The 13,742-nt window shown below is 36.0% G+C and overlaps 1 protein-coding gene across 6 annotated transcripts in view; it reads right to left on the reverse strand.

Moving 5' to 3' along the window:
- The window catches only part of CEP83 (centrosomal protein 83), a 132,321-nt gene that overhangs the window by 15,995 nt on the left and 102,584 nt on the right, over positions 1 to 13,742 (reverse strand). For all 6 annotated transcript variants that reach the window (XR_005370553.1, XR_005370552.1, XR_005370551.1 and 3 more), the window contains one exon: positions 11,678 to 11,807. Coding sequence is in view for 1 of the 6 variants with exons in the window: in XM_038558658.1 (XP_038414586.1) it covers positions 11,678 to 11,807 (130 nt within the window). In the remaining 5 variants the exon portion in view is untranslated. The remainder of the gene's footprint in view (positions 1 to 11,677; positions 11,808 to 13,742) is intronic.

Consider the following 13,742-nt stretch of genomic DNA (forward strand, 5'->3'; position numbering starts at 1 on the left):
GAAGGCAAAAGAAACAAAAGCAAAAATGAACTATTGGGACTTCATCAAGATAAGAAGCTTTTGCACAGCAAAGGATACAGTCAACAAAACTCAAAGACAACCTACAGAATGGGAGAAGATATTTGCAAATGACGTATCAGATAAAGGGCTAGTTTCCAAGATCTATAAAGAACTTCTTAAACTCAACACCAAAGAAACAAACAATCCAATCATGAAATGGGCAAAAGACATGAAGAGAAATCTCACAGAGGAAGACATAGACATGGCCAACATGCATATGAGAAAATGTTCTGCATCACTTGCCATCAGGGAAATACAAATCAAAACCACAATGAGATACCACCTCACACCAGTGAGAATGGGGCAAATTAACAAGGCAGGAAACAACAAATGTTGGAGAGGATGCGGAGAAAAGGGAACCCTCTTGCACTGTTGGTGGGAATGTGAACTGGTGCAGCCACTCTGGAAAACTGTGTGGAGGTTCCTCAAAGAGTTAAAAATAGACCTGCCCTACGACCCAGCAATTGCACTGTTGGGGATTTACCCCAAAGATACAGATGCAATGAAACGCCGGGACACCTGCACCCCGATGTTTATAGCAGCAATGGCCACGATAGCCAAACTGTGGAAGGAGCCTCGGTGTCCAACGAAAGATGAATGGATAAAGAAGATGTGGTTTATGTATACAATGGAATATTACTCAGCCATTAGAAATGACAAATACCCACCATTTGCTTCAACGTGGATGGAAGTGGAGGGTATTATGCTGAGTGAAGTAAGTCAGTCGGAGAAGGACAAACATTATATGTTCTCATTCATTTGGGGAATATAAATAATAGTGAAAGGGAATATAAGGGAAGGGAGAAGAAATGTGTGGGAAATATCAGAAAGGGAGACAGAACGTAAAGACTGCTAACTCTGGGAAACGAACTAGGGGTGGTAGAAGGGGAAGACGGCGGGGGGTGGGAGTGAATGGGTGACGGGCACTGGGGGTTATTCTGTATGTTAGTAAATTGAACACCAATAAAAAATAAATTAAAAAAATTATTGTGATCATTTCACAATATATAAAAATACTGAATCATTATGTTGTCCACTTGAAACTCTGACATGTTATATGTCAATTATATCTCAAAAAAAGATTGTTGAACTCTATAATAGCCTAAGAGGGCAAGCATAACAAAATGATGCATACGAATGCTTAAATTTAGTTGTTATTCACAGAATTGCCAGAAATAATAAAGCAAATGGGATAACAAAAAAAAAAATTAACTGTTACTTGACCTTTTTTTCTGTAATTTTTAAATTGTACATAATAGTTTGATAGATTTATTTGTACTTTTATCCATACAATCATGTCATGTGTGAATGACAATTTTACTTCCTCCTTTCTGATCTTTTATTTCTTTTTCTTGTCTTATTATGCTAGCTAGGGCTTCTCATAAAATGTTAAGCAAAATGGTGATAGTGAACATACTTCCCTTGTTCCTGAACTTGGGTGCATAAAGGGAAGCATTCAATTATTTAATAAGTAAGTATGATGTTAGATATAGAACTTTTATAGTTACAATATCCCTTCTATTATTTTAATGAATGTATCATTAAAGGGTGTTGAATTTTGCCAATTATTTTTGTGTCTATTAAGATATCATGATAGTTTTTCTTCTTTGTTCTATTACAGTGTTGAATTATACTAATCAATTTTGAATGTTAAGCTACCTTATATTCCTGGAATAAACCCTACATGTTCATGATATATTATCATTTTTATATATCACTGGATTCAATTTGCTAGTATTTAAGATTTTTATATCTGTTTATGATGTAATTTTTTTTTCTTATAATGACAGTAATGGGTTCTAACCTTATAGGTAGGGATGTTTTCCTCTCTTTTCTATTTTCTGGGAAAGTTTATGTTAAGAATGGTATTATTTCTTCCTTAAGTATTTGGAAGAATTTATCAGTGAAGCCAAATGAGTCCGGCATTTTCTCTATAGGAGGTTTTAAATTATGGTTTCCATTTACTTAACAGATACAGGACTATTCAGATTATCTAATTCTTTCTGTATTAGTTAAGATGTTCCTCAAAGAATTGGTTCATTTCATCTAAACTGCATAATTAGCATAGCTGTTTTTGTAATATTCTTGTTGTTCTAATGCCTTTAAGAGGGCCACTAGGCTGGCTTAATCAGTAGAGCATGCCACTGGTGATTTCGGAGTTGTAATTTGAGCCCCATGTTGGGTGTAGAGATTATCTAAAAATAAAATCTTGAAGAAAATATATATAGTGATATCCCTTTTTCATTCATGATATTGTGTGTCTGTGTTCACCTACCTATTTTGTGGTGAATTAGGAAAAAAATGAGTCTAAGGCTTTATCAATTTTGTCACTCTTTTTTAAAAAAATCAACTGTTGGTATTTTAAATTTCCCTAATGTATATTTTATTTCATTTATCTCTGGTCGTATCTTGAGGATGACGATGATATCTGCAGTTAAATCTATACAACAAGTTTGTAATTCAGTTATTGTTTTAGTACTAACCTTGCTATTTATTTTAATGGTTTTGTTTTCTGGAGCAATTCTCAAGCTTGTATTTTTTAAACATATAATAACATGGTAATTTTAAAGTCTTTATCTGTTAAACTCCGTTGCCTAGATCCTCTATTGGGGAGTCTCTTTATATTGGTTAGCATTTCTCTTGATTTTCCATGTTATCTTATTTCCTTGTGTGACTGGGATGATGATGATGATTATTAATAGTTAGGGCAGTTTTAGGTTTATAGAAAAATATAACAGGAAGTAGAGAGTTTTCATATATTCCCCCCATCACAGTTTCTCCTATTATTGACATCTTACATGGGTGTGGTACACTTATTAAAGTTAATGAACCAATATTGAAACATTATTATTAACTATAGTCTGCATTTGACATTAAGTTTCACTCTTGGTGTTGTACAGTTCTACAGGCTTTGCCAAATGCATAATATCATGTAGCCACTATCATGGTATTATATAGAGTAGTTTCACAGCCCTACAAAATTCCCTTTGTCTACCTATTCATCCCTACCCTCTACACCTTACCCCCACCACCCATGGCAATCACCGGGGTTTTTTCTGTCTCCACAGTCCTGCCTTTTCCAGAATGTCATACAGTTGAAATCATATAGCATATAGTCTTTTCAGACTGGTTTCCTTCACTTAGCAATATGCATGTAAGGTTCCTCCATGTCTCTGCATTGCCTGACAGTTCATTTCCTTTTATCACTAAATAAAAATATCCATTGTATGGACATAACAGTCTTTTTTTTTTAATCCATTTAGCTATTGAAGGACATCTTGCTTACTTCCAAGTTTTGACAATAATGAATACAGCTGCTATAAATGTGTGTGTGAACATAAGTTTTCATTCATTTGGATAAATATCTAGGAGCATGACTGCTGGATGGTATGGTTTGACTATGTCTAACTTTGTAAGAATCTACCAAAGTGTATTCCAAAATAAATGGCTGTACTATGTTCTAATTCCACATAATGAATCAGAGTTCCTATTTGTTCCATATTCTTGCCAGTGTTTAGTACAGTTGGTATTTCAGATTTTAGCTATTCTAATAGGTATGTAGTGTATTTATGGTTTTATTATATTTTATTTATGCTTATTTTTAGCTTTTATTATATAAACTATGGAAATAATTTGAAGTCTTTAATGTTATTTTCCCTTAAAGTAGATTTACATTTGCTTCTTGCAGGCAGCTAGAAAACTAATATTTTGGGTAAATTTAATCTAATTAGAAGGACTGACATTATCTTTGCAAGCTATGCTTCAATTCTTGCAAAGGCCAGGCTAGTTTCACTTCATTCTTAGTCCAAGAATATATCCTTCCCCTTTGGGGTCCCAACCCAAAGCACTAGTGTACTTAGACCTGAGATCTTCTCTCTGGCAGATTCTGAACTCCAATTTTTGTTCCCCAAGCCCTGTGAAGTTGTCAAAAGCTTTGCTTCACTCCTCAGCCTCTCAACTATTTCTTCTGGAATCAGCAGTTTCCTCTAAGGGAAAAGCAACTCTTCACAGGCCTTGCTCACCTCTAGGTTTCCTCCCTCTCCAGGATCTTGGCCTCCTAATTCTTCACTGCTCTCCATGGCGATATTTTTTAAAATACTTTGTCCGATTCTTTTAGCTTTCATGTGGAGAGCTTATCCACATATTTCCTAGTCTGTCACCATCAGAAGCATATGCTCCTTTTAGGAATTTTAGTCCAACTAGTTAGCAGACACTTTAAAGATGGAAATGCTCAATATTTCATTATTGTATGATTATATAAACCTGCAATCTTAAAATCTAGTCATATTTCTTCATTTTTATTGCTCATTTAAACTGCATATGCAATTTTCTTATTTCATCATCAAATCTTAATCAAATATATATACACATAACACACACACTGAGTGCACATTACACTGGGCCTTATATAAACTATAGGTAATATAAAACATAGGTATTTCTGAAGAGAATTCCAGCCTATAAGTACCACATCATGAGAAAGGGCTTTCTAGAAAGGATAAGAAATGAATTAGGGAGAATCTATAATACTCTGGAGATGTGGTTTTCCCTGAAGGTTCTCTAGGCAAGGGATTGATAAGTAAAAGACATTGTTTTGTGAAATTTGATATGGCATCAGTGTATGAGATAGACTCCAAAGTTTGCCTCCTAAGAGGCAAAGATGGGGAGAGGCTTGATGCCAGGGTTCAGGACAATGTTGTCCTCGTTCTCATCACTGTAAAACACCCAACCATTTACTAAGCACTTACTAGTTGCCAAGAAATGAGCTAGAATGCAATAGGAGCGCTGGCTGGTTGGTTGACTAAAAGACCCAATGAGTATCTCAGACTCCATCACTATAATCATTTCTTCACAGACACCCTCAATATCGTGACTCGAGGGCCACTTTTCTTCAAAACTTGACATTTATTAAATACAACTCTAGGGATCCCTGGGTGGCGCAGTGGTTTAGCGCCTGCCTTTGGCCCAGGGCACAATCCTGGAGACCCGGGATCAAATCCCACATCGGGCTCCTGGTGCATGGAGCCTGCTTCTCCCTCTGCCTGTGTCTCTGCCTCTCTCTCTCTCTCTGTGACTATCACACATTAAAAAAAATAAATAAAAATAAAAAATAAATAAATAAATAAATAAATACAACTCTACTGACTGCACATATGGGCCTACACAATTGAACACAGTTGGTAAACATACCCACAGCTATGCACTGCGCCGACAATCCTAATTTCCCCTAATCTAATCATTCTCCCAAACTCTTACTTTTTTTTTTTTTTTTTTTAGTAACTTCTTGTCTGTCCTCATATCTCTAACACCGACACTCTTCACAGTCTTTTCTTCATTTGGCATCTAGAACCTTCTTGGTCCTCCTACCACTCCTTCTCAGTCTCCTCCTTTTCCTTTTTTTTTTTTTTTTTTTTTTTTAGTCTCCTCCTTTTCTTCTCAACTTCTAAACTTTGGCATTCCTCAAAGTTCAATCCTCAGACCCACTCTCTTCTCAGTCTTCCTTTACTTCCTAGCTGACTTCATTCAATCCCTTTGCTTTCAATATCATTTATGCGATGATGACTCCCAAGTCTTTATCCCTAGTCCAGTCTTCCTTCCTGAATTCCTGATTCAGGTATCTATACCAGACTACTGAACATCTCCACCTGGAAATCTAATGGGTATCTCAAAAAGCTAACATGTCCAAAAGAAGTATCTGTATTTTGCCATACCCTTTTCCTTCTGTCCCATGTCAGTAACGGCAACTCTATTTTAACTAAGTGTTCAAGTCCAGTATCTTAGTCATATTTAATTTATATTTTTCATGTCCTACAACTACTGTAAACCCCACCTTTAAAATATAAACAGAATCTGACCACCACTCCACTATTTGTCTCTCTATACAATAGCCAGAGATTCTTCTAAATACATAATGCAGATTATATTATTTTTCAATTTAGAATTCTCTAGTGTGTTCCTCTCACATTCAGAATAAAAACCAAAGAATAAAAACATCACCTGGCCTCCTACTACTTCTGTCTCTATTCCAGTGACCTAACTCTCCCTCCTTGTACTCCAACATACCAAGCAGACTCCTGCCTCTTTTACTTGCCATCATGTCTGGAAACACTGTTCCCCTACATAAACGTGGCATCCTTCCTCCTTTCCTTTGGGTTTCTGCTCAGATGTTATCAGAGAAGCCCTCCCTGACCACTTATTTCAAAGAGCATCCTCTATTCCCCTTAGTTTTCCTCTTAGCACATATCTCCACCTGAAAAATATTTTTTTATTGTCACCCACACACTGCAATGTAAGCTCCTCAGCACAGTTTTTATTTCTGTATCCCAGTGAACAAAACTGGTACATAAGTAGGTACTCAATAAATCTGTTGAGTAAATTGGCTAAATGAATACAGAGCAACCGTCTAGTGGATAGAGCCTGAGTGAGCTAGGATGTTAGCCAACAGGAATAAAAAGAAATGAGGGGAGGGGGGAAAATACAAGGCACATTACAAAGAAAGAATTCATGGGCCCGAGTGACTGTAAAGGATTGAACAGTGTCTCCTAAATATTCATGTCCACTGAGATCTCAGAACATGACTATGATATAAAAAAATTTATTTGGTCTTTGTCCTGGGTTTCTAACACAGAGATCCTACAATCCTTGGAATTTCTGGAGTGACAGTAGTGTTTTTTGTAATTCACAACCAGCCCTTTTCAATTACCCCTGAGTTTATGCTAATGAGGTAACTTAAGGTTGGGCCCCTAAATAGCGTCAAGATGGGGATGGCCACCAGAAAGACCAAGAGAGAGGGAATTTTCAGTAGCATTCCCCAACTCTCTACTCCTCAGAAGGAAGAGGGATTGGAGATCAATCTCTATAAAAACTCTTCAACAAAGAAACCTACACAGTTGCCAGGTTAGTGAGCACACTGATTTGCTAGGAGGATGGCACACTCAGAGAGCACATGGAAACTCCATGCTTGCCCTCAATCCTTCGCTCTATGCATCTCTTCCATTTGGCTGTTCCTGAGTTGTAACCTTGGTAATAAACCAGTAAATGTAAGTAATTTGTTTTCTTGGGTTCTGTGAGTAGTCTAGCAAAGTATCAGACCGGAAAAAAAGTCATGAGAACCTCCAATTCATAGCCAGTTGGTCAGAAGTACAGTGGCCTGGGACCTGGCATCTGACACAGAGGCAGTCTCCTGAGACTGAACCCTTTACCTTGTGGAATGTGATGTAGTATCAAAATTTAACTAAATGGTTGGACAATCTAGTCCAGAGAATTAGAAAACTAGTTGCTGGTAAAAGACTCTAGAGTGACCTTCTCCAGAAAAAGTGTCTTTACAGATAAATCAAGTTAAAATGAGGTTATATTATATTAGGGTAGCCCCTAAATCCAGTATGACTGGTGTCCTTATAAAAAGAGGGAAATCTGGACACAGAGACAAGACGCAAAAGGAGAACACCAAATAAAGACAAAGAGACAGAATAAAATAATATGCCTACCAGCCAAGGGACACCAAGGAGTGCTAGCAACCACCAGAAGCTAGGAGAGAAGTGTGGAACAGATCCAGCCTTTGGAGGGAGCACGGCCCTACAGGCATTTGATTTTGGACTTCTGACCTCCAGGACTATGAAACAATACCTTTCTGATGTTTTAAGACACATAGTTTGCAGTAATTTGTTGTAGCAGCTCTTAGAAACCAATACAGTGATTAGATCTGGGGGAAGGGAACCCTCAGGATGAATCAAAGGTTTGAAGCCTAAGTGATAGAAAGAATGACATTCTACTAAAAGAAAGGAGAATTCAGAGGAGAAACTGGCTATAAGGAATGATTTTAATTTTGATTTCAGTGGTCTAATACAATCACAGGATTGTCAAGTGGGTCCCTCGGTGTTAAAAATATTATTACAACACAAAGGGGCAACAGAAAAATTGAAAGAACACTAATAGAAGAACCAAATCTGGGATTCCCCTTTTACCACCTTCTAGCCAGATTCAGTGAACTCTTTTCAGTAATGATGCTAAACGACCACTTATCTTTGATACCATTCTTTTCTTGTGGCTTCTACAACACCATACTGTAGCTCTTACCTCTATGACCATTCCTCTACTAAATCTAGTTCCTCTTTCTAAGTCAATTTAATTCTTTGATTCTTCTAAGTCCTTTTATTCTTCAAACACTTGCAAAATCTCAAGTGTCTAATTCTTTAACCTAATCTGAAGTACTAATCTCTATGCTTTACATTCCATTATTTCTAGTTATTTGCACAGTACCCTCACTTAAGAGACTAAGACATGAGTACAAGGAAGAACTGCCATCAGTTCAGATCTGACACGTGTTTAGTGGAATATGTCTTCTCTCTCTCTTTCTACTCCTCACCTGACAGGTGTTCTTCACTCCATCATGACAACTCCCATTTATATCCTTTCATAACTAAAACACTTCATATTTTTCTCTTATTTAGCACCATATTCTATAACTTTTTTCCTTCAAAATAATTTTAAAGAGTCACCTTTCCCCTTCACTCCCATTTCACAAGCCTAAATTCCAGACTTCTTACCTCATTTTATTAAAATAGCTTCCTAATTGGTCTTCAGGCTTTCTTCTCCCTGACACTGGTCTCAAACTTTAGTGTCCATACAGATCACCCAAGAGTGACCATTAGTATTCTTCAGATAGTACATGTTATCTTATTTCTCCAACTAGATTATATGATCATCAAAAGCAGGAATTAATCATGGCTTATATTTTCCTTAAGTGTATAATATAATGATAGGCCACACAACATATTCAACAGATATTTTACAACTTCAAGACTACAATTCATATTTCCCTCAAAAACACTCATAACAGTAATCTAGCCAAGAATAATTTCAGAGAAATATACCTTAAAATAAAAATAACAAGTTGTCATCTCAAGTGCCTCAAAAGGAAAAGTACAACTTATTCAGCTCAAACCAAGAGATCTCTCTTCATACTCACACTTCAACACTGTATAAGAGAAAAACATACAGGGAAGCCAACAATCATAGAAAGGCATTTCAACTCAAGATACCTGGTCAAGTTTTTCCAAACAAATCAACACATCAAAATATCATTACATAAAGACTTTACCTAGAAACACTTATCAGAAATGACATAAGCTTTGTGCATAGGAGGTTGGAGCTGTAAATAAACAAACTCAGATGGCAGTGAGCCATCTTTTCTAGCCTCAGGGGAAAAACAAAGCTACTACATCCCAGTTATAAGAATCACTCACAGGAAAGCACCCTAAAGGATTTTGATTTCTGCCCTAAAGTTAGTATTTTGTGACTTGTTTTAAATAAGAAAGTTATGGTTTTTATTAAAGAACTTAAAAAGTCTATTGCACTCTTAAGATTTATATTTATGTAATCTTACGACCAAAATTTTCATATAGAAGCATTATCTTTAATTTGAATGAGAAAGAGTTTGAATTAAAGAAATTAACTTTCTAGAGGATTATTCTGCCATAAGGAATAAGACTCATACGGGTACAATGAAGAGAAAAGCACTTAAGTATCTGGAATCAAAGAAATTGGGAAATTAAAAGAGTAACAGCACAGAAAGAGCACAGGATTTAGAACAGAAAGTGTAAATCTGAGTCATGGCATTGAATCTTACTAGTCAGATAATCTTGGTTACCTACCACTTCAGTTCCCTAACCTGTACAAACTACCTGAATGCCAAAATCCCCCACCCCTAAATTTATATGTACTTACAGACTTTTAATAGTATTTCTATGTCACATATATTATCTTCCCACTTTAACTAATGTAAAGTTGTAAGCCTCTAGGGAAGTGTCCCACATGATGATGATAGCCCTGAGTCATAATTATTCATTGAACTGAACAATTTTCTAGGACTTAAAATCATAACTCACAGATCACATTTTTAAAAATGATATGGATATTTCCTATGTTCACACCCATCATTTGGCAGGTATTTCAGTAGCAAAGAAAATTCACCACAGGTCACAATATTGATGAAAGGTTATTTTGCCAGTGTTCTTAGATTATCAGTTCTTCCCTTATTTCTAGTATACCTACGATTAAGTTGGTAATCTCTCTCACCACTGGATGTCACTTTTGCTCCAGAAGAAGTCAACCCAAACTAACCTCAGTGGTAATTAGAATCTATCTGATCTTTAGAATACTAATCTCTAAAACCTTAACATAAATATTTCTCTGTGAAAGATAAAGTCAGCTCTTATAATTTCTAGTGATTTTTGGCTAAAATCTGGCTTCAGATGCTTCTAGGCTTCAAACAGTACAAGGAACCATAAATAAAATTTCTAAGATCATCCCAAGCCATAAAACACTTCACTGAAATCCCATTAATACCCACACAACACTCAGTACTTATATGGACAGAAAGAAAACGAAATGATACATACAGGGGAAAAAAAGAAAGTTTATATTTGAGTATAAAATACTGAGATTCCTATATAATAAACGCTGTTTTCTAATTTCAATGTTATACTACTTCCAGCATTATGGGAAGAGAAAAGCAATATTTAGAAATCAAAAAAGTGGAGAAACAATGACTTGTAGACTTCTCATATTGTCACTCCAACTCTCAGGACACATTTGGTAGTTATGTCCAATAACCATAAATAGGTGACTAGGAACAGAGTCTTTGGTTTCCAAAATCAGAACACCTAAATGATATACAGTTCTCTTCTCTTATGCAAATATGAAGGGCTAACCTTTCCAATAAACAGAAACACTAAGAGACTGGTGTGCCTATGCCTAGAAGTACCTTCCTCTCATCTCAGACCCTCTCGCCGCCCTAAAACAAATGCCCTGACTAATGGAACTTATCAAATGGGAGCATATTAAACCATTTATGGGATTTTTTAATGCCATCCGCCCAACCTCCATCTCCACACACATGCACCAAATCTTGTTGAAAATAAGTGCTGAATCACTGCACCATGAATCATGGTTATGGATGGGACCATGCTACATTCCTTGGGTTTGTGCAGTAGAAAAAAAGTTGCAAACCACTGACCTAGATGAAATCATCTGATTACATTATTTCTATGATGCCCTGAACTATTTCCAAGAAAACAAAGTTTTTAGATTATGGAGTAAATATATGCCTGCAATTGCAAAACTTGGAAAAGATCATAGCTGTGATAACTATCATGCTGTTTCAGAAGCCAGGAGAAGGCTTAGTTTCTCCTCCTGGGGCAAGGAGACACTTGCTCCTACATTCCTGAGTTGGAAACAAAAAAGCATGTTAAAAACAAAAATGATGTTACAAGTTTATTGGTTAAGCACAGTTGAAACAGACCAAATCACCCTGTAATTTAATTGCAGAAATGAGTTAAATAAGACTTACATGGGCTGGTCTAGAAACTTTATCAATGAAAAAATTCTGTGGGAAAATGTATGTCAGCTCTGAAAAACCAACTTGAACATGAAATTTAGAAATAAACCTGTTGAGCAGTTTGCATTTTCCCAATTTATCTCTGCAAGGTTGACAGCGAAATGTCATGTTTAAATATCAAATTAAACATACACTAGAATCTCAGTTTTAATTACATTTTATTCTCCCAGAATAATTATGTTTTACTCTATCGAAATCACTTTAATAAGAATCACTTGCCTTTTTCTGAGCAATTGCAGCTCGCTGTAGTTTTTCTTTAGCTTGATTATACTTTTCTTCTCTGTCAGTGATACGTTCCTGAAGCTTGTGCTTTTCTTCCAACCACTGTATCTGTTTCTCTTCCAAAGTCCTATCAAAAGAATGTATGCAAAACATGGAGGTTAACTCTTAAGATTAAATACATATTATCCCAAGTATAATCAAGCTCATTACCTGCTTCACCACACTGTTAGGTACCCAACTGTGGGAACTCTTGCATGGCCACATATTTACTAATTCTCTCATTACTGAGTACTTCTTATGAACCAAGCTCTGTGCTTAGAACCCTGTGTCCTATGCCATTTATTCTTCACAATAACCCCTTGATTTAGGTACTACTATCATCTCCATTTTATAGATAAACAAACTGAGGCCTAGAACGTAGTTAATGAATTTGCTTAAAGACTCACACCTAGGAAGCACGTGGGTGGCTCAGTTAAGTGTCCACCTTTGGCTCAGGTCATGATCCCCAGAGTCCTGGGATGGAACAGCATCTGGTTCCCTGCTCAGCAGGGAGTTGGCATCTCCCTTTTTCTCTGCCCACTCCCCCCAGCCTGCTCCTGCTCTCTCAAGTGAATAATTATTAAAAAAAAAAAAAAAAAAAAAAAGACTGACACCTACTTAACAGCAGGATAAACACTTGATAACCAGCTATGAACCATTCTAACCATCAAGCGATAAAAACTGGCTCTAGCAAAAGAAAAAAAAAAAACCTGGCTCTAGCGAGGGTAATAGGTATTAAGGAGGGCTATTGTGATGAGCACTGGGTGTTATACGTATGTGATGAATCACTAAATTCTACTTCTGAAACTAATATTGTATGTTAACTAACTAGAATTTTTTTTTAAAAAGCTTGAAACATTAAAAAAACAAAACTGGGTCTAATAAAGCTGGTTAAAAATCAACCCAGGTAAGTCTTAATGCAAGATGTTTTCTGACTAGAGTAAAATTCATGTAAATAATATTTTAAGATAACATACAACTTATATATCTTTAAAGTTCTTCTGCACACCTTCCATAATTTTTAGTATCATTACTCTAGATAGACAGTACAAATGAGATTTATAAACCCTAAAATGTCAGATTACACATCTAAGGTCATACAGGCTTTTAAATGTTTTAGCTGGGACCAAAATCATATTTGACTGACACTTCATCGAACTATTTTCTACTATATAATCCTATGAGTAACATTCAGAAACCAATGATCAATTACACAAATTTGCTACCTATACTGTCATTAGAATTCTTAACTGCATTTTAATCAAACACTTGAGATGATTCCAAGATATAAATTTCTATTTTTTTGCAAAATATAAGCAAAATAATTTGGACCCCGTGGAATGTCATAACGCATTATGGAAAATACCTTGCTTACTTTCTTGTAATTCACATGTGTGAAACCATGGAAAGCCTTTAAACACGAAATAATGAGAAACTGAAGGAAAAAAGTTTTATGTGGCAAAGTAGCCTTCAGAAAGAGAAAATCCGAAAAATGTTTTGTAGATTCAAACAAAAATAGAATACGAACATGTTATAAAGACATACCATATACAAAATAGTTTTCTATCATATCTAAACAAAATTTTCCAGAGAATGTAAGATCTTGAACATCACCTAAATCATCTCCTTGCCAGTTTACTATACATGGTCTACTACTAACAAATTTCAAGACCAAAAACTAAACAAATAAATGAACTTCTCAAAGGAACAATCCAAGAGATTATACTTCTAATTTTAGGAAGTTTTCCAAGTCACAAAATTTTTTTTCTGATTCTCTGGCATTCAGAAGAATAATTTAGATATCTGAAGTAAAAAATATATTAATGTATTTGTTTATTCAGTGAATAAAGAAGTGTTTCTCTGAGGATTTTCAGAATACTGTGGTTAGGCAGAACTTTTAAAAGTCTTCTGTCCCAGGGACGCCTGGGTGGTTCAGGGTTTAGCACCGCCTTCGGCCCAGGGCCTGATCCCAGAGACCCAGGATCGGGTCCCACGTCAGGCTCCCTGCATGGAACCTGCTTCT

This window comes from Canis lupus, chromosome 15 (genome assembly GCF_011100685.1).
Source record: "Canis lupus familiaris isolate Mischka breed German Shepherd chromosome 15, alternate assembly UU_Cfam_GSD_1.0, whole genome shotgun sequence".
NCBI classification, from domain to species: domain Eukaryota; kingdom Metazoa; phylum Chordata; class Mammalia; order Carnivora; family Canidae; genus Canis; species Canis lupus.